Raw genomic sequence first — 19,657 nt, forward strand, 5'->3', positions numbered from 1 at the left:
AAATATATTTATTTATAAAAATACACGGTACTTAATTATTAAAATGAAAAACTATTTTTGCATACAACAAGACGCAAATTATTACATTATTTCTTTAAAACATCATCGTACAAATCGTCCATGGTTGATTCGTTATTACTGAAACAAAAAAAAAACACTTTCAAGGCAAGAGACTAAACATTAGCCATTCAAGGTACAGTCGCCATCAGATATATCGGAGCGGCCAGGGTGCTCAAAATATCTGAACACGCACTCTAACGCCTTAACAATACAGGCGTGTTCAGTTCAGATACTTCAGATATTTGTGAGCACCAGTAGTGCTCGGCGCACATGATTGGCGCGACAGTATCTCGCCGCGAGATAGACTACCCGTCTTTTACTAACTGCATGAATTAAAGAGGGACAGGTAGTCTATGTCGCGGCGAGATAATGTGCTAGCCCGGCTGCGGCGACTGTACAGCAGGCATAACACGATAGCGCCGCGACAGTATCTCGCGCGCGAGATAAACTACCCATCTTTTTATAACTGGACTTACTAGTTAGAAAGTGAAGAATAGGCTATCACGCGCGCAAGATGTTGTCACTGATCACTTGTGCGAAGCCTACTTATTACCGTTTAATCTAGATAAACTTAGTTTGTAAATGCTATTTCCATGTATTAAACCTATAAGTTTGTTCACCTATAGGAACATTTTGTTGACTAAATTTTTTCCTAATACTCAGCAGTCTCCTTGACTGCATTTGACCTCCCGCCAATAGTCATAACTAGGGTCTCTATTGCACCTCTCCGAGTAGACGAGGCCGTGGGGTCCGGAGGAAGAGTAGTTGCTTATCGCTGGCTTCTTGAGTAGCTCCGGTTTGAAGGTCTTTAAGAAGTACACCCAGCATTTTGTTGTTGTTGTTTCATTCCTGAAAAAAAGTTGTTTAGGTGTTTACTTTACTGCAGCATAATAGGATAGTTGACAATTTTTTTTTAGTTTGTTTTGAGGATCAAATGTCTCATGTCTGTATGGGACCCATTTGTCTTAAAGCAATACAAAAGTCACAAATGATGGTCAAAGTCTGGCATCGCCACTTTACTGAGCAAACGCTCTAATACAAATGTATAATACTAACCATATATTTAAGCTTTATGTGTACTAACAACAATGATCTCAGTTGGTCTATGAATAAAAATTAAAAAAGAAAATGGCAACACATCGTGACGTCACTGTGTCAATTTGCTTAGAAGCCGTTCCGATGTATGGAAAACAAGGAAATTGCGATTTTGTCGGTGAAATGTTGCGTTTATGTATATTGTTATCATACAATTTTTTTTTTATTAAAATGTAAGGAATCGAATGATACCGTTATTTTTTTCCTATTTAAAAGGTAAAAAAATTAGTTATTTTTCGAAACTTTGTCGTCTTGTATTTTTTTATTATTCCCATATATTTTTTAAGTTTCCAATTTATTGTGATAAATTGCTTATTTTCTATATATTTAACTAGATTTAGTTAGACAATTCAACATGTGTCAACTACCTTATTATACATACTATTACTAGCGTCTTTGAAGCGTCGGCGTCTAGTTAGCGCTAATGGAAAATTATGTCGCTGTGCAGTTGCGCCAACGTTGCTTAGAGCAGCAGCCATAGAGTTGACTAGACGCCGACGCTCGGGAGACGCTAGTGTGGGACAGTCCCACACTAGCGTCTCCCGAGCGTCAGCGTCTAGTGGGACACTTTGAACGCAAAGAACTCATCACCCAAAATCCCAGGGATCAAATCTAGCTAGCCAAAGAACGACCGCGATTTCGAGCTTAAAATTGAATTCTGATAGCGAAATGCGAAATCGCGGCCATCTGACTCAAGGGGTTAAGGTCCTTAAGGCGGTTTCCTGAGCCAGAAGGCGAAAAATCTCCTTATATGATCATGTTTTTCTAAGCGGCTTTGATATTTGTAGACGTGGAAAAAATATATGTAGTTCTTGACTATATTATCTTTAACAACATAGTTTCCGATACACGAATTATGACACTTCGCTCGATACAATTAATTCCCAAAGTAACCTCTAACTCGGACTTTTAATCCTACTTTACTCGGTTATTTATTATGTGATACTATAAACAAAAAAAGAAGAAAAAACAATCTTAACATAAATAGTAATTTCATAGCTTTAGAATTTCGATATTGTAAGGTAACGTTTTTAAAATAAATAAAAACCGACAAAACTCGATCAAAATTGACACTTGGCGCGTATGTTCTTTCCCGTTCTTTCTTGCGAAATGTGACAAAGACAGCGGCAAACCGATGGAACAGCCTTAAAGGCGTAGCGAGTTTTCGTGCCCATTTCGCCACTTAATACAGCAATCATACTCTCTCAAGTAAGGGTATTTCGCTAGTTCGTCCCAATCACGTTGGCGTGTGCACAATATTTTTGAATATGAATACAGATTAGTTAGATAGTTAGTTTTACTGGGCATTTTCCGCAACTCGACATCCAATGTGCCTATTTTGCGTGAAACGAGGTAGCGCTACTCTAACCACCCCAGCTCCTCCACGAAGCCTAGCAAAGTCTTCAGGTTGCTAGTTGCCTCCTTTAGTGTGCATGGATTCCTTATGTATGAATACAGATTATTATTTGTATTACATGGGTATGGTTTGGTGCTGTCAGCAGCAAAAGCAGCTCAACGGGCGAGGTGTCCAAAACGATATGAACACAACTTTATTGTTTTTTTTTTAAATTGAAAATTTAACAAGAATTACAACATATGTGTACCTTATATATTTAGATATGTGTGTGTCATAAGCGCTGGTGACCTAGCAGTAAGAGCGTGCGACTTTCAATCCGGAGGTCGCGGGTTCAAACCCCGGCTCGTACCAATGAGTTTTTCGACACTCATGTACGAAGTATCACTTGATTTACCAGTCGTTTTTACGTATTTACTAATCCCAATAAGGCCTAGTTTACCCTCTGGGTTAGAAGGTCAGATGGCAGTCGTTTTCGTAAATACTAGTGCCTACGCCAATTCTTGGGATTAGTTGCCAAGCGGACTCCAGGCTCCCATGAGCTAAATGCTGGGACAACGCGAGGAAGATGATGATGATGTGTGTCATGTGTGTGACAGTGTGTCTTTTTAAAATCTCGACTGCTTAGCTGCTGCTATTAGATATCTCACCCTTTCTGTATTTGGATGTCATCTACTTCTCTGTCATAGAATTTTGGATGATCCTCCAATATATCCAGGTTACTAAGCATTTTGTCATCTACTTCATACACTTCACCTGAAAATAAGACCCAGGTTTCACTTCTAAATTAAAAGTGGGGCTATGACAGAAGACAGAATTAAATACACTAGTAAACAAATAGAGCCTAAGAGCCGGTCCAGACGGATTGCAACCCGACTGCAACTTGTACGGGAACTGCATGCTGACGTTGCAGTTGGCGTGCACTCATCTCAGACCGACCTATCTGTTTATCTCTACTCGCTCTTACTTAAATCATTCCCGCACCCCGATGTATGAATTTATATTTTACCTTGAACGTTAGATCCATCGCCCGGACTATAAAGTAAGAATGGAATGTTATATCGAGTAGCGATGATTAGTGGATATTTAGTCTTAGTTGTTCCGTTTGTGATGAACTTGCTCGCTCCATTGTCGGGGTTAGTCAGCCAGTAGTGGTTAGGCTCGTTACGCTTTAGTGTGCCATAGACAAAGACTTGGTGGGTCATCTGAAAAAAAAAACTATTTTAGTTAATCTATACTCTATTTATAGTTTGGCAAACCAATTTTGTCGTAACAGTTGAAAAATCCCTTTATCTGGGATTTTAGAAAACGAGTGAATCAGGCTAAAAAGGTGTAAATTTGGGTGCAGAATGTCTGACATCATGTGATATTGCTGGGTTCAAATGCACTTTAACTCCTGAGTCTCCTGAAATCAGCAACATCAATAGATGTTGATAGGCTAACACTAGCATAAAAAACCGGCCAAGTGCGAGTCGGACACGCGCACCGAGGGTTCTGTACTTTTTAGTATTTGTTGTTATTATTATTATTATTAAAAGTTCTTTATTTAGATAACCAGGATCCACATATTGTTAGTTACATATTTTGTTTTACTTATAACTAAGGTTAGTAGGTTTATAATACAATAAAATAACAATTAAAATTAAATTGAAAATTAAATTACATTACATTATATTATTATTGTCCGTTCATGGATCACCGCTGAACACCTCCACTTGCGACTGTGCAGCACCGATTCATGTACGGACAGTCCAGTCTGCTCGAGATCATTTTCAGGATACTGTTGGTGCTGGCCCTCACCCTGCGCACCAGGGAGGCACATCTTTTACGCATTGTTGCATAAAAACAATCTACGTGTGCTTCTGCAAACATCCCTGATGCACTACAGTGTCGAGGCAGCCCCAACAGTACCCTAAATGCGTTGTTGTATTGTACTCGGAGGGCATTGTAACCAGTCTTGGTGAATCTAGCCCACAGGCTGCACGTGTAAAAACTTGTACAGTACGCTCTAAAAAGTGTAAGTTTTACGTCACGTGAACATCGTGCAAACCTGCGGGCAATCATGTTTGCTCTTCGTGACAATGCCCTCCTTTCCCTTTCAACGTCCTCATTATCCCTGAGGTCGGCCGTTACCAGATGCCCTAGGTATTTCAACTGATTTACTCTCTGTAGAGGTGTACCATTCAATGTAACTGGGGGCATGTGATCTGGGATCTTACAGCCGGCCCCAAAGACCATGACCTCGCTTTTTTTACTATTGTATAGTAACCCGTGATCCTTCGCATACCTTTCACAAATACTGACGAGTTTCCTCAGGCCACAGATGGATGCGCTCAGCAACACCATGTCATCCGCGTAGCTGATATTGTTTACGCATACACCGTCCACATGACAGCCGACATGCGTGTTACCGAGCGCACCCACCAGTCCGTCTACATACAAGTTGAAAAGAACCGGCGAGGTCAACCCTCCCTGCCTCACGCCGCACTCCTGTCTGTATGGTGTCGACAATGCCCCTGCCCATCGAACTTGGTTGACCTGGCCTCCATACCAGTATTTTAATAAATTAACAATCTCTGGCGGGACATGAACCTCATTTAGTTTGTTCCACAGTATGTCGTAGGAGACCAGGTCAAACGCCTTCGAAAGGTCGAGGAAACAAGCATAAACATCGGTTTTCCGTTTCGTATAATAGTGAACAGTGTGCTTTAAACCTAAAATGGCACTTTCTGTTGATAAACCAGACCTAAATCCAAACTGATTATCATGCAGTTTTATGTATTTACTCAAGTGCGCATCCAGCACACCGTCAAAAACCTTTGCAAGAACAGTTGCTAGCGATATAGGTCTATAATTATTTTTGTCCGAAATGTCACCAGTTTTGTTTTTAACTATCGGTACAACAATGGTTCGTATCATCTCCGCAGGGAGGTACGCGTGCCCAATACAAACTGTGTACAATATCGCTAACAATCTAGTTATGTGTGGACCCGCGTATCTCAGGTGCTCAATGCTGAGCCCATCATGGCCAGGAGATTTACCTCTTTTCATGTTTTTGATAATGTGAGCGATATCTTTAGATGTGATTTTGATTCCTATCTCGTTAATGGGCTCAGCATTGATCCCCTCCCCGTGCGATGGCCCCAAAGGCGATCTTACTGTAAAATGATCTACAAACAGATTAGCAATTTTACTAGGTTCATTAATGCCCCCAATGCTCACCGGGACACCAGCTTTCAAATTCAATTTGTTTGTACTCGACCAGAAAGATCGAAAGTCGTTTCGGTAATGATGTGAGGCGAGTATGTCCATTTTTATTTGCTCCTCATGATTCTGGACCCACTTTAGCCGTGACTTAAAAATCTTTCTAGTCTCACACATCTCATCAAACAGACGGCCTGATCGCGGTCCACCATATGCAGACCAAACTAAATATTTACGCCTGGCCTCCCTGTGCGCACTGGCTACATGCTTATTCCAGCCTATAACAGGTTTTTTCTTTACATATGCACGGCCCTCCCTACCTAACAGCGCGGCATCACACAACGCGGACACAATATTGTTATACAAAGTATCTATAACTTGTCGATGACTTACATCGCTACAGGTACCAATACCACAACAGTGCCGAAGTGCTTCTGGAACGTCAATTAGGCTCAATTTCGCATGACAAATTTCCGCATAATCATTTATTTGCTGCATGTTCCTACTTCCCCATATAATATTATTATTATTTTGTATAATAGGGTTTTCTACTTTAGGTTGCACGCCATTCAAAGTACACTCAATTACCAAAGGAAAATGATCCGACCATAATACATCGTATTATAGCAGCAACATAAATACATCATCTGTGAAAATTTCAACTGTCTAGCTATCACGGTTCATGAGATACAGCCTGGTGACAGACAGACAGACGGACCACAAACCTATACCTACTACCTTGTAAACTTGTAGCAACTCTTGCCAATTAAACTACATCTAGGTATGTAAGGCAGGATGTTAATTGTGTATGCATATGTATTAGGTACATTAAAATTAATAATCTATCTATCTATCTAGCCCTTTTATTCTGAGCTAGAGTATGTCCCGTAGCTCAGTGTGCCGCTTGGCAAAGGCCTCCTCTAGCTCTTTCCATTGAGGTCTGTCGTGGGCCACTCTTCTCCAGTTCGGGCCCGCTGTGAGTTTGAGTTCATCCTCCCATCTTGTTCGGGGTCTCCTCTGGCCCCGTGTACAACCTCTTGGATACCAATCTGTTACCATTTTGCTCCATTTTTCCCGCCTGTCTCTCAACATGTGGCCAGTCCATCTCCACTTCTGCTGATCTATTTTAGTGAGTATGTCGGTCACTTTTGTTTTTTGTCTCAGGTCTTCATTTCTCACTTTGTCTAGTCTGCGTGTTCCCGTCATACTTCTTTCCATTGATCTCTGGCAGTACTTAAGCCTGTCTCGGTGCTCTTTGTTGAGTGCCCATGTCTCACTTCCGTATGTAATGCAGGGTAAGATACATGTGTTAAATACTTTTCTTTTTATGGTAATGCTGAGATTAGTGGACTTCATGACTTCCTTCATAGACCAATATTTTTTCCATCCATTGGTAATTCTTGTATTTATTTCTTTCTATATATATTTAGGTCTACCGGAGATATCAGTTGGCCAAGGTATGTGTACTCTTCTACATAATCTAGTAAGGTCGCATTTATTTTTATTTCTGTTTTTATTGAATTGGTCATTAATTTTGTTTTTGTGGTGTTCATTGTTAAGCCAACTTTTTTGCTTTCCTTGCATAGTGACTCGATCATATCTTGCAGCTTCTTTGGATCTTCTTCAAATAATACTATATCATCTGCAAATCTAAGGTGGTTTAGTTTCTTGCCATCTATGTTCAGTAATAATACACACCAATAATGCAAGACACAATACCAACACATAATAAATAATAATAAATTATTTATTATAAAACCATAAAGAGGTTATAGAACAGAAACGAATTATTCCCTTTTGTAGTAGTTAGATTTGGTTTTGATTTGAAATAATGCTCCATTTAATTAAATAGACAGTTCTCTAGTATCAGTTCACTAGGACCGTTAATTAGTCAATTATAGGAATATTATTAATTATCAGACTAAGTAGTCATTGTTGAAATGAAAGGTTTTCTGCATTACATACACAATTAGACCTTACCTTTCTTACGAAATGCACGATGAACTGTCTTATGTTAGAGTGTATTACAACATTCGCAGTCTTTATCATTAATCGTTATGTAAATTACACATAAAATAAGATAACAAAATGCAAAACTATAACCATGAACGATGAATAAAATATTTAAAAATTACTTTCCCTCTCTTTCCTTTGCTGTTTAAACGTTTAAACGTCAAAAGACGAGTCGTTTGAGTAGAAAAGTAGACGCCTCACTTTTTCCGATTAAAATATTTCTATGCAGATGGCGTGTTATTAGAACTTACTTTTATAAAAGTAACACTTAAAATGTAACTTCTTATTTCCACAAAAGAAGCTAATTTTTCACGGAAAACCCAACGATTGTCTTCTTGAACTTTTTCTTTTTAGCCGTGTTTCTTTTTTCTTTACTTCAAGCGTGTGTGGTATGGATGGTATAGAAAGGATGCCAATCCCTTATGGCAGAATTGTTGCAAAAGATGTGCAAAAGTGACCGCTTTCAGCTTTAAATAATAGTTCCTAATCTCTCCGGTGGCGCTAGTTAGGCTCTGGAACATGAGTATAACATGAACCATATAAGGCAACAAATAACCCGACCAAATTACGTAGGTTGTTTTCGGTAGTATTTCGGTTATACTTTTCATACATAGAGATTTGGCTCCTTTATATAGGCTCCATGACCATTACGTTTGAAAGAAAAAAAAAACGCGTTCCTTGACGTTTGGTTACGTCAGATTCTAATATATTAGTTTCAAATGAACTTTGATACGTCGCCTTAAGGTTGTTTTTGCTTTGAAAGTTGATGAAATGTACTCGCGGCCGAAGGTCTGTCGGTCGATCGGTCAATTCATCCAGTTTCATTTCATTCATTGCGGGACGGAGTTGTTTTGTGAAATTACATCAGTTTATACAATTTCGATGTTTATCATATATTACCCATTTCACAGACCAGAGTTATACACCAATATGTTGTGTGTTGTTGAGCTTTAGTGCCGGTGATAAACTAATTACCTACCTTAATTTTTGATTATATCGTGAAGCAAAAACATCCAAAATGAGGCTGGCAGGGACCATTTTCTCAAATGTGACAAAGATGCTGGACTTTTATGCGCAGTTTAATCCATCGCCTTTGTCTATAAAGCAGTTTATAGATTTTGGTAAGTTTTTTTTTTAATTTATAAAGATAACCTGGTCCCTTTGAGGTCGGCTTTTTTTTTCAAGGTTATCTTTCATATTTAATTTGTTTTGTTTACATATAATAATATATGCATGTTTTTGTTATTACTTAATAGTGTTTATGTTACCGGATAACCGTAATTATTTTCGTCTACGCGTTTAGTAAGTTTTTGCGGTAATCAGGATTAGATACGGCAAGATCGCTGGCAGTACACTAGTTTGCCATTAGTTCTAGAAATTTATAGAATTTTATTGCCAAAGCGTATAACGCTGTTTATAGCCAGTTCTCGACGTTTTCGTTTTCCTATTGTCAACTTTTTTTTAATTGAAGGGAAAAGGTACAATGTACAGGTACAGGTGGTTCAACCCTTGATATAACATATACATATAGGTCTATAATTAGCAGGGACCGGACAACCCTTTCCGCGATAAAACCCTTTCAATAGGCGACACTTAAACACGGCTAACACATTGAAAGACTTTCCCTTTTGAACTGCAAGCCCATTCATACCCTTACCTTTGACTAACCCTTACCGAAAAGCTAACCAAAAATAAGGCTAGCTCTTAATAAGGGTTACCCTTATCTTTAAGCGCTTTTTATAAAGGTTTCCCTTTGCGTGAAAGAGACAGGATTAGTATATATCTACGGTAGTGTATGAAAAGAAAAGAAAATACGTGCCTAGTCAAAGAACGCCGCCGTCGCCGCCAACGATCGCTCGGATTCGAAGTAATGTGTGCTTTATGAACAAGGTAGACGACTTAAATTAGCACGCTTATATGCTAAAAGGGAAGCCCTTTATAAGGCTTACCCTTATAAGCAACTGCAAGGTGTTGGTGAGCGGATGATAAGGGTTTTGTAAGGGTATTTGGGCTACCGATTACTCAAGTGTGGTAGCTTTATATAAGGGTTTTTAAAAGCAAAACAAAGGGTTTCGTCTGGCAAAGGGTATGGTGAGTTAAGCCTTATGCAATACCCTTATAAAACCCCGATAAGGGATAGCGAGCCGGTCCCTGATGATTAGTAGTTATTAATTAGCTTTATTTAAACACCCAATTAGCTCCTTATTACAAATCTCTCATCAACCAGTCAATGACCTGAATATTCTTTTTATAGCCAATGTTGTCCAAACAGTATAAAACATATGATAGAAAACCTTATTTCAAGCTGTTAAAGAGCTATTTTCTATAGCTAGAACAGCTGATCAATGTAACTTCTTTAATATATGTGCCATTTTCAACCAAAAGGGTACTTATTGTCGCTTGTCAGTAAGGCGCTATTTCCATATAGCTTCAAATAGAAATCAACCTTATATACTCTGGCTACAGTTGTGCCGTTCCCGGTAACATTCCCCATTTTGTATGGGGAATGTTACCGAGCGTGAAATTTCCCCATACAAAATGGGGAATGTTAACGGGAACGGCACAACCCTCTGGCACACCCAGTAAGTCAGTAGAAAAAGGTGCAAAATTAAAATTCTCTACGGGTGGACAACCCTTCGCGCCTACATTTTTTAATTTGCCGCCTTTTTTGTACTGACAAACTGGGTGTGCAAGAGTATTATACCAATTTATTTATAGCTGGTCAAGCCTTGGAACCCTTGGCCGGTTTTAAACAGTATTTTCTACCTTCCAGACCTGCTAGTCTAAATAGGTATGTCTGATATAGGTATATATCAGCATATATGTATATTACGGTGTATTCTAGTCTAGACCACACTTCATGTAATATGATACATCCTGTATCGTGGTCAAACGCCTGCCTATTCATCATAAAAAAAAAAAAATGTAACAGATGCTGACGCTAGGACCAATTGTTATATAAAGCTAAGGTTACCAGTAATTACTTAGTATTTATTTGCATTAAAAAGACCTTAAGGGTCCCCAGCAAGCTCGGTTCTCCATACAAACATAGTTACGTTCTCATTTTAAAACGACTAGCTAGTTTCCTCTGAAACTTTGTACTTACAATCTATCTATCTATCTATATAAGCCCTTTATCCTGAACTCAGATTTTTCTTCCTTTCTTTGGTAGTTTTCTATTTTTGTCATAATATGTCTCTAAGTTCAGTGTGCCTCCTGGCAAAGGCCTCCTCTAACTCCTTCCATTGCTTTCTATCATTCGCTACTCTTCTCCAGTTTGGACCAGCCGTCAGTTTGAGTTCGTCTTCCCACCTCTTGTACTGTCTTCCTCTATTCCTTTTACCGTCTCTAGGATACCAATGTGTTACTATCTTACTCCATTTTTCATGTCTGTTCCTTAGCATATGCCCAGTCCACCTCCATTTCAGTTGATCTATCTTTGAGAGTATGTCTGTTATGCCCGTTTTTGCTCTTATAATTGTATTTCTGTGTTTGTACAATAGGATAAGGTATATCTAGGTCTGTAATTAGTTTATGTAGCTTCAGATACTTCAGATAGTGGCTATACTATGTTGTATACCAGGTTCACCTGACGAGCCATCTAAAGCCCCCTTATAATATGATATGAAATAGTGTTTTTATTGATGCATGATTGATACACTCCATAATATTCGATATCTAGTGCTCAGTTCACATTTGACCTCAGTATTGATAATATTAAATTTATGTGCCATTTTCAATCAAAGGGGTACTTATTGTCGGCTCAGAATAATGACTAAAGCATAGAAGTAGGGCAAAAATGCTTCGCAAATATGTATACCCGTACTTTACTTCCTTACGAATTAGATAATGTGCCGAAAAGAGATGCATATATGCTTGTTATTTCTCATTTACGTACGGTGTCATAAGTTTGATAATTTGTTAGGGATGTAACTGTGTCGACTTTTTATATCGATAAATTATGCATAAGTTTATGTGCCGTGTAAAAGAATAATCACGAAATTGGCAAATTGATAATAGTCTGGCTAATGAAAGTTGAACCTGAAAAAATGCGGCAATTTCAAGAAATCTGTAGCAGGCGGCTCGTTGAAATGAAATTAAATGCGTGGAATACAAGGATTGCATAACTTTTATACTTTTTATAATTTTCATATTCTAAAAATCATTAAAAAGTATAAAAATTATGCAATCCTTGGAATCAAAGAGCCGCCTGATATGAGGATTAATGCATGTACCTAATATAGCTTTTATCTCATTTGCAGTCTACCACTCACAACCGTCTAACTATACCTCTCGTTTTTTTATCATTAGAAAGAAGGCGAGCGATCTTAACGTGTTGTTTTATCGAAAAACACTGAAAATAAGTCACAACAAATATAATATACGATAATTTACATACTTTTGCTTTCATAAGTAAAATATTGCTATATTTATAAAAAAACTTGTCAATAAAAAGACACGTGGAAATGGTTTACCGTTTTTTCTAATGCTAAAAGACTAAGTATAGTTTCTAGTCATGTACAGTCAGCTGCAGAGAAAAGGCACCCCCCCTGCATACAAAGTTCTGTAAATTAGTATGGACGTGGGGTACCTTTTCTCTGCAGCTGACTGTACCAAATAGGAAATGAAAAAAAAAAACGTTCGTGTAATATATTTTTTTTATTTAATAATAGGGAATATTACGCGAAACTCGGCGCCACTATCACAATCTGAGGGTCTATCGCGAAACAAGAAAATCGAACTTTCGTTATCTAACATCTCTGTCACTCTTGCGTATTCGAGCGATAAAGAGGCAGCTAGATAACGAAATTTCGGATTCGAGTTTTCCGGTAGGTCCCCTGAAAACTTGTCAAAAACCTGTTAAAGGTACAGTATAAATAAGTTACTCTACGGTGTACTAAAAAAGCTAGTGCTGCACTCTGGTGGCAGAACATTGCAGTAATATCCCCTATTCCTCGTCCTTTGGAAATCTGAAAAAAAAAGTTGAGTTTTGTGACCAACAATATTAATAAAAGGAACATTCATCAATGATCATTAATGTCTTTTTTATTAGGGTTCCGTACCCAAAGGGTAAAAACGGGACCCTATTACTAATACTTCGCTGTCCGTCTGTCTGTCACCAGGCTGTATCTCATGAACCGTGATAGCTAGACAGTTGAAATTTTCACAGATGATGTATTTCTGTTGCCGCTATAACAACAAATACTAAAAAGTACGGTCCCCTTGGTGCGCGCGTCCGACCCGCACTTGACCGGTTTTTAGTATTAAACTATAGTCTGGCAAACACAATCTGTCAGTAAGTAAGAACAAAGAAAACTATAGGTACAGTCGAAGGCAAAAATATCGATCCAGACAAATGGCTTAAAAATATGTGAACACGATTTTATTGTCTAAGCGTACACATGTTTTTGAGACTTTGGGAATGTATATATATTTATGCCCTTGACTGTACTCATCAATTAAAATGAGACAGTCCTGGGCCAAACTATAAGAAAGCTGTAAATGTCGATAGGTTATTGATCTGAGGTCGATACATCACTATGCCAAAAATATAACCTTTCATACTTAGCAGAAAAGTTCGAAAATATATGCAAAAATCTATATAGACTGGAATGCAAGTAATAATTACATAAACAACATATCGATTTCTATGTTTAGGGTCAGGTCCTATAAATTAATTTCTTCAAAATTGAACAAAACTCACCGATTAAAGGTTATCGGTTCGTGCGTATTTTCTTTTCTTCCTGTATGCGATTTACAGCCCTCGATCACAAAAGACATTATCACAAAGGGAACTTCAAACCATTACAAATAAAAACTCAGCACGTTTTCCAACAATCTTTCAGGAATTGCAACAATATAATTAAAATAAACCAAGATGACCGCTGAAACATCCCGAAATATTTCAACTAAAATAATACGACTATGTCAAGTTGTTACAGTTGACACCTACCTGTGAAATAACGAACATATATTTTATTTGGCTGGATTACATTATAGAACCACATAGGACCATTTGACATTTCCCTCAGTTCATCTTATGACAATACTGAAAAAAACGAAAGAACTTGCGGATTGTTGTCTCACTCACTCATAGACAAAAAGTAATAACGTGTTGTGAATACGATATCTTTTACCAAGCTTTTATTTTTGCCCGGCTTCTTTGCTTTAGTCATTATTCTGAGATTGTCGGTTGTCAATAAGGCGCTATTTCCATACAGCTTCAATTTGAAATCAACCTTATTGACAAGCGACGATGTGGTACCTTTTGGTTGAAAATGTCACATATGTACATTTCATAATATTGTTCAATACATTATCACGTCACAATCGTCATAATATGACAATATATTATTATTGAAAGGACAGATGGCCGAATGGCAGTCGCTTTCGTAAAATTTAGTGCCTACGCCAATTTCTGGGGTTAGGTTGCACCTGGTGAAAGCGGATCCCAGGGTCATTTAATTTAACTAAACTAGGCCAACATGTACAATTTCTATGAAAACAAACAAACAAACAAAATGGAGTTGACACTCGCTACAGAACAATACAATACAATACAATACAAATATTCTTTATTGCTCACCATATATCACGTATGAAAGAGAACATGACATATAAATTAAGCACTGCTATGGTAGACAACAGGCGGTCTTATCGCTAAAGAGCGATCTCTTCCAGACAACCTTAGGGTAGTGGAGACAAGGCAAAAAAACAAGTAATGTGAGTAGGTGATGCAGTGAAGTGAGTGATCGAAGTTGAGAAATAATAATACCTAATAATGCACATACATAAATGTGGTGTTTTCTATAAAGAGGGACCTTATTGCCGATGGCGCTTACGCCATTATTAACGATTCTCCGATATAAATACAATGCCGCGCGAAGCTGTGCGGCGTAAGCGCCATCGATAATAAAGTCCCTTTTCTCAAAAATGGACGGCAAACTCGACGTTGCCGGTTAAAAATTAGGTCGCGAAGTGCGTAGTTTATGGTCAGTCAAAAAATTAAAAAGTTAAAAACATTGCAGTCTCAATTTCGGGACTGCAATGTTGCATACAAATTCCATTATTTGTCGAGTTCCAAACTTTGTAAAAGTTGAAGTGGTCATATCAAATGAAGGCATAGGTCCATTAAACAGCCAAACAGACGATCAGTACTTATTATTATAATGTTGGTACTGCGACTATTTAGGTGTCTCAAATAGGTTGGCGTATTTTCGGCAGAAAAATACACTTCGTTTTTCAATTAAAAAAAATAAAAAGGCGGCAATGCAAATCTTCTGTGAAAATATATACGTAAGAACGTTGCTTCTGTAAAATATTTCTATTATATTTGTATTTATTGCGCCATTTTTGAGAAAAGCACTATATATGACTCGGCAGGAAGGCTACTTGCTGGCTTCGGATTCAATTAAGAGCCAACAGGAGTGGTCATTTCTCCATACAAACGTACTCGACTGTTTCCTCCGTGGGTTTTGAAGCTAGAGGAATGATTTTTTCAACACAGATTAATATTGTCAATATCTGTGTCGGTGTGTTTTGCTTTTTTTGATATTTTTGTTTTTTAAGGCGCTAGAGCCCTTCAAACATGGCCAAAAATGGCCTCACTGACTATGCCGCAATGAGAGGCGTGGTATTCAAAACTGATATCAATTAGCCAAAAAATCAAAACAGTCCGACACAGACAATTTCATAATCATTTAGATTTCCAAATTTGGTTACGATTGGTTAAGTTTTGGAGGAGGAAACAGTCGAGTACAAAACCTCGATTTTTGAGATTTTTACGCAGGATTTTTCGCCTAAGTTGCAGTTGTCCTTATCGTACTAATTTTAGAGGCGGAGTCAAGTTTCTAAATACGTACACAGACAGAAAAGTGATGGGCAATAGTCGACATTGAATGTCGATAATCTAGTGATGTGATAAGATCGATAAACCATAACAAAGTCGCGATTTGCCTCTTAGTAGGCGAAGTAAGTAAAGTGAGTATGCACTTTGGCCTCAGGGGATATCGTTTAATACTATTTATTATTCCTTGGTTCATACAATGACGCATTAGCTACGAGATTAAGTCCTGGCTACCCCCCAAAAAGGAAGGGGAAAAGTCGGCTTCTGCGGTCCAGTTTGCCTCTATTTCGATCTATCTGTTGCTATGAGATCAAATTTGGTATAAATTTTGTGTAAATTAGGGACGAATCATTTATTTTAGAAATAATAGTTTCACATTTTCATACACAAATCTGAATATATGAACGAAACATTAAAATAAAATAAATATTTAAATGTCGCTCCCAAACAACAAACGTGATTTTTTTGCCGTTTTTTGCGTAATGGTACGAAACCCTTCGTCCGACTCGCACTTGGCCGTTTTTTGTTAAAAGCTTTTGAACTTTTTTTATGTGGGAATAAACGCTTCGAATACAATTTTTCTAGACATCATTCCGAATCCAATGAGGTATCATACGTATTTTTAGGAATTAGTATCTCTATTAGTGGCAGCCGTACAAGCCCAATTTCAATGAAAAACCGCAAATCGATGTACAGGTTAGCCGTTTGGCACACGCATACTAAGAGATCAAAACAAAATTTTGACCCGCAGTTCCTAAAAAAAAATACCTTTTTTTGTAAATTAAAACAAATAGAATTTTCAAAACATACCAAGTTTGGGGTCAAGTTAAAGGGTTAAGGAGGTATTTCCCGTTGGATATATGGATATTACGTATCACTGTATGATTAATATGTACCATATCTGCAGTACAGTTCCATAAGTCTCGTAAAATAGGTATTGAAGTAGGTTGTGTCACTTTGTATTGAAAAAAATAAACTAAATAAAATTATTTTTAAAATTGCTTTTTTGGGGTTCGATATGAGGATATCACGTATCATTTGTGGTATATTGTACAAAAAAAAAATCAGCCATATCGTAACTGGAGGAGCCCAAACTTGGTATGTTTTGAAAATTCTTTTTGTTTCAATTTAAGAAAAACCGGCCAAGTGCGAGTCGGACTCGCGTTCCAAGGGTTCTGTACATTAAAAAATTTAAACAATGTATTTTTTAAGTGAAACGTGAGTAAATGTCTTTAAAAAACCCGTAGGGGTCGGATATAAACTAAGTAATTAAGTCCGACTCACGCTTGACTGCAATTTCCAATAGATTTTCCTGTAATCTTTTGGTAAAATCTATTTTGTGTATTTTTTTTTTAAATTTTAGACCCAGTAGTTTCGGAGATAAAGGGGGGGGAATGGTCATTTTTTGCCTATTTTCTTGAATAACTTCTAAATTGTTTATCCTAAATTATAAAAAAAATGTATTAGAGATTCTCACAATGAGCTCTTTCATTTGATATATAACACGATATAGTTTGAAATACTTTATTTTTAATTTTCTCATTTACCCCCCAAAAGTGGCCCCCATGTTTAAAATTCATTTGTTTACGTTACATGTCCGTCTTTGGGTCACAAACTTACATATGTATACCAAATTTCAAGTTAATTGGTCCAGTAGTTTCGGAGAAAATAGGCTGTGACAGACGGACACACAGACAGACAGACGCACGATCCTATAAGGGTTCCGTTTTTCCTTTTGAGGTACGGAACCCTAAAACTGGCTAAAATGTAATGATGTGGTATATATTTTCAGAATCGCTTCAAAAAGCCCTTTCGTATGATAGATAAGAGAAGAATACAATAGGTTTAAAAAAATATATATGAAAAAAAGGTTTCAGCACCCTCCTAAGGGAAATTTTTAGGAACTGCGGGTCAAAAATTTTGTTTTGACCTCTAGTATACGTGTACCAAACGGGTAACCTGTACATCGATTTGCGGTTTTTTTATGCGAACAGCTTACACTATATTTTTCACCACCTTGAACGTTTTGTAGACTAGACTATTGTCCCAAATTGGGGTTTCATATTTATTCCCACCAGAATTAGCTCTTCAAACATTTTTATCAAAATCTGACTCATAAATAAAAAACAGACAATTAATAAAACTGTATAATTACATCAAAGTAAGAAATATCACATATCACATGTTTCTTTGTTATGATATTTTATCTAACCTGAGGCTATTTTTTTCTATTCCACGTAGCCGGAGAGCGGCAAATTTGTTTTTAATCACACTTGCTCGAAAAGATCTTATTCTATGCAGGTGTACTGAAGGGAAAAGGCCTATATTGTTCCCGCGGGAGTTATAGCTTTCTTTTTTAATTAGGTATGTCACTAATTCATAGAACCAAGTAAGTTATAAGTAAAATACTTTGTTTAAAGTCAAGGTATAAGGGAGTTTTACTTTTAAAATACTCACGACTATAATTTAATATTTTTGTTTATATTTAAAAATATTTAATTGGATTAATTTAACAGCCGTTATCTTGTATGTTTTTATACAACAACGTTTTCTTGTATGTTATGTTATGTTTTTTACTCTTCTGTACCTCGAAATGTTAATTAATTAGATTGCAGGTTGGAGAAGGATATTGAATTCAGTTACTTAAAATCAAGGAGTTAACACAATAACAGGGAACAAGCAAACGCTTAGTGGTGGTAGCGAGCGAACGAGTTATAATCGAAGAATAAAGTAAGAAAAGAACTGGGTGGTGTGTGGCGTGGTATGTGGTATGCATAGCTATAGCGTAGCGGGCCGGCCAGCGGAGGCCGGCGAGGAGCGCAAAATGCGTGCACGTCTGTGTGCGTGCACCACACACACTGGGATAGTCCCTCGCGACGCGGTACCGCCCCCGTCAGAGCGACGGCGATATTCAACTTGAAATCTCAAAATTGAACCCGGGCTCACCTCCTGTTGGCTCTTAAACGGACTCCCAAGGTCGTCCGTTTAAAACGAATCCTCAGCCAGCAAGTAGCTACTTCCGAGCCTCGACAATAATGTACTATTTCATATCACATATATATATATATATATATATATATATATATATATATATATATATAAAACACCACAATGCGGCCAAAAACAATTTAAAGGGAATAAGGAACAGGACATAAAATAACATTACGGAAATGATAAATAATATTTTATTACAGTACATATGGCGCTAATTTACCGCCCTAGTGCGGTAATTAGCACAATATGTGCCTATGTCGACAATTTAAAGGAGAATTTCATTTAATTTTTAATACCTAGTCGGCTCATAAGTTCTGTCATATACATAGTATCAAATAAAATCAAAAGTTTAAGTTTATTCCGTATAATTTGTACAGCGTTTGAAAGCTTATAAACTAGAGAATCTAAATGTATAACATTTATTCAAAATGACCGCCATAATTATCTACACAGGCTTGAAGTCTTCGTGGCCAGTCGTCAATGGATTCACGCACCACTTTCATGTCGATATTGGCCACTGCCGTAGCAAGAGATTTTTTCAGCGAGTCTAGATTTGCATGAGGTTTTGAGCACACCTTTTCCTCTAAATACTGCCATATTTTATAGTCTAAAGGATTAAGATCTGGGCTAGAGGAAGGCCAATCTTCATGCCGTATAAAGTCGATTTTATTGGAGGCGAGCCAGGCTTGTGTAGACTTTGCCTTATGGGCTGGAGCAGAGTCCTGCTGGAAAACCCAATGCTGGTTTAGAAACATCGTATGGGATAGTGGTTTCACAATATTAGTCAACACCGTGTCTTGGTACACTTTGGTACTAGTTTTTACTCCTTTCTCACAAAAATGCATACTAGTGACGCCCGCAAAAGAAACTCCCAGCCAAACCATCACAGATAAAGGGTGATGACCTCTTTGAATACGGGGAATGCTATTAGACGCTTCTTTACTATTGCGAGCGTACACTATCATTTTGTTTATTACAGTTTTCTTCTATGTCAAAAATTTTCTCGTCCGAAAACAGTATACAACGGTGCTTATTTTTAGCGTACTTCTTCAATAAAGCTTTAGATCTTTTAAGCCTTAAAGCTTTAAGCC

The 19,657-nt window shown here is 37.5% G+C and overlaps 2 protein-coding genes across 3 annotated transcripts in view; one reads left to right on the forward strand and one right to left on the reverse strand.

Annotated features, from left to right (window-relative positions):
• Positions 1-14: 14 nt before the first annotated feature.
• Positions 15-7,859, reverse strand: LOC134752878 (putative gamma-glutamylcyclotransferase CG2811). Of its 2 annotated transcripts, XM_063688652.1 has the most exons (5): positions 7,694-7,859; positions 3,519-3,714; positions 3,160-3,265; positions 784-909; positions 15-138 (listed from the first exon to the last, which is right to left on the reverse strand). In XM_063688652.1, the coding sequence occupies exons 1-5, from the start codon at positions 7,760-7,762 to the stop codon at positions 87-89; spliced, it is 549 nt and encodes a 182-aa protein (XP_063544722.1). In that variant the 5' UTR covers positions 7,763-7,859; the 3' UTR covers positions 15-86. The 2 variants fall into 2 exon arrangements, with proteins under 2 accessions (XP_063544722.1, XP_063544721.1); XM_063688651.1 differs by lacking the exon at positions 15-138 and having other exon boundaries at positions 690-909.
• Positions 7,860-8,533: 674 nt separating this feature from the next.
• The window catches only part of LOC134752927 (pyruvate dehydrogenase (acetyl-transferring) kinase, mitochondrial), a 56,492-nt gene continuing 45,368 nt past the window's right edge, over positions 8,534-19,657 (forward strand). The window contains exon 1 of the mRNA XM_063688710.1: positions 8,534-8,847. Within this exon, the coding sequence (XP_063544780.1) occupies positions 8,745-8,847 (103 nt within the window). The 5' untranslated portion in view covers positions 8,534-8,744. The remainder of the gene's footprint in view (positions 8,848-19,657) is intronic.

This window comes from Cydia strobilella, chromosome 25 (genome assembly GCF_947568885.1).
Source record: "Cydia strobilella chromosome 25, ilCydStro3.1, whole genome shotgun sequence".
Taxonomy (NCBI): domain Eukaryota; kingdom Metazoa; phylum Arthropoda; class Insecta; order Lepidoptera; family Tortricidae; genus Cydia; species Cydia strobilella.

Excerpts from the sequence above, each read along its gene's own strand:
- LOC134752878 (XM_063688651.1), bottom strand. The coding sequence starts at position 7,762 with ATGATAAAGACTGCGAATGTTGTAATACACTCTAACATAAGACAGTTC. Across the intron at positions 3,715-7,693 it reads TCGTGCATTTCGTAAGAAAG|ATGACCCACCAAGTCTTTGT; the intron begins GTAAGGTCTAAT and ends TTTTTTTTTCAG. Across the intron at positions 3,266-3,518 it reads CGATGGATCTAACGTTCAAG|GTGAAGTGTATGAAGTAGAT; the intron begins GTAAAATATAAA and ends TCTTATTTTCAG.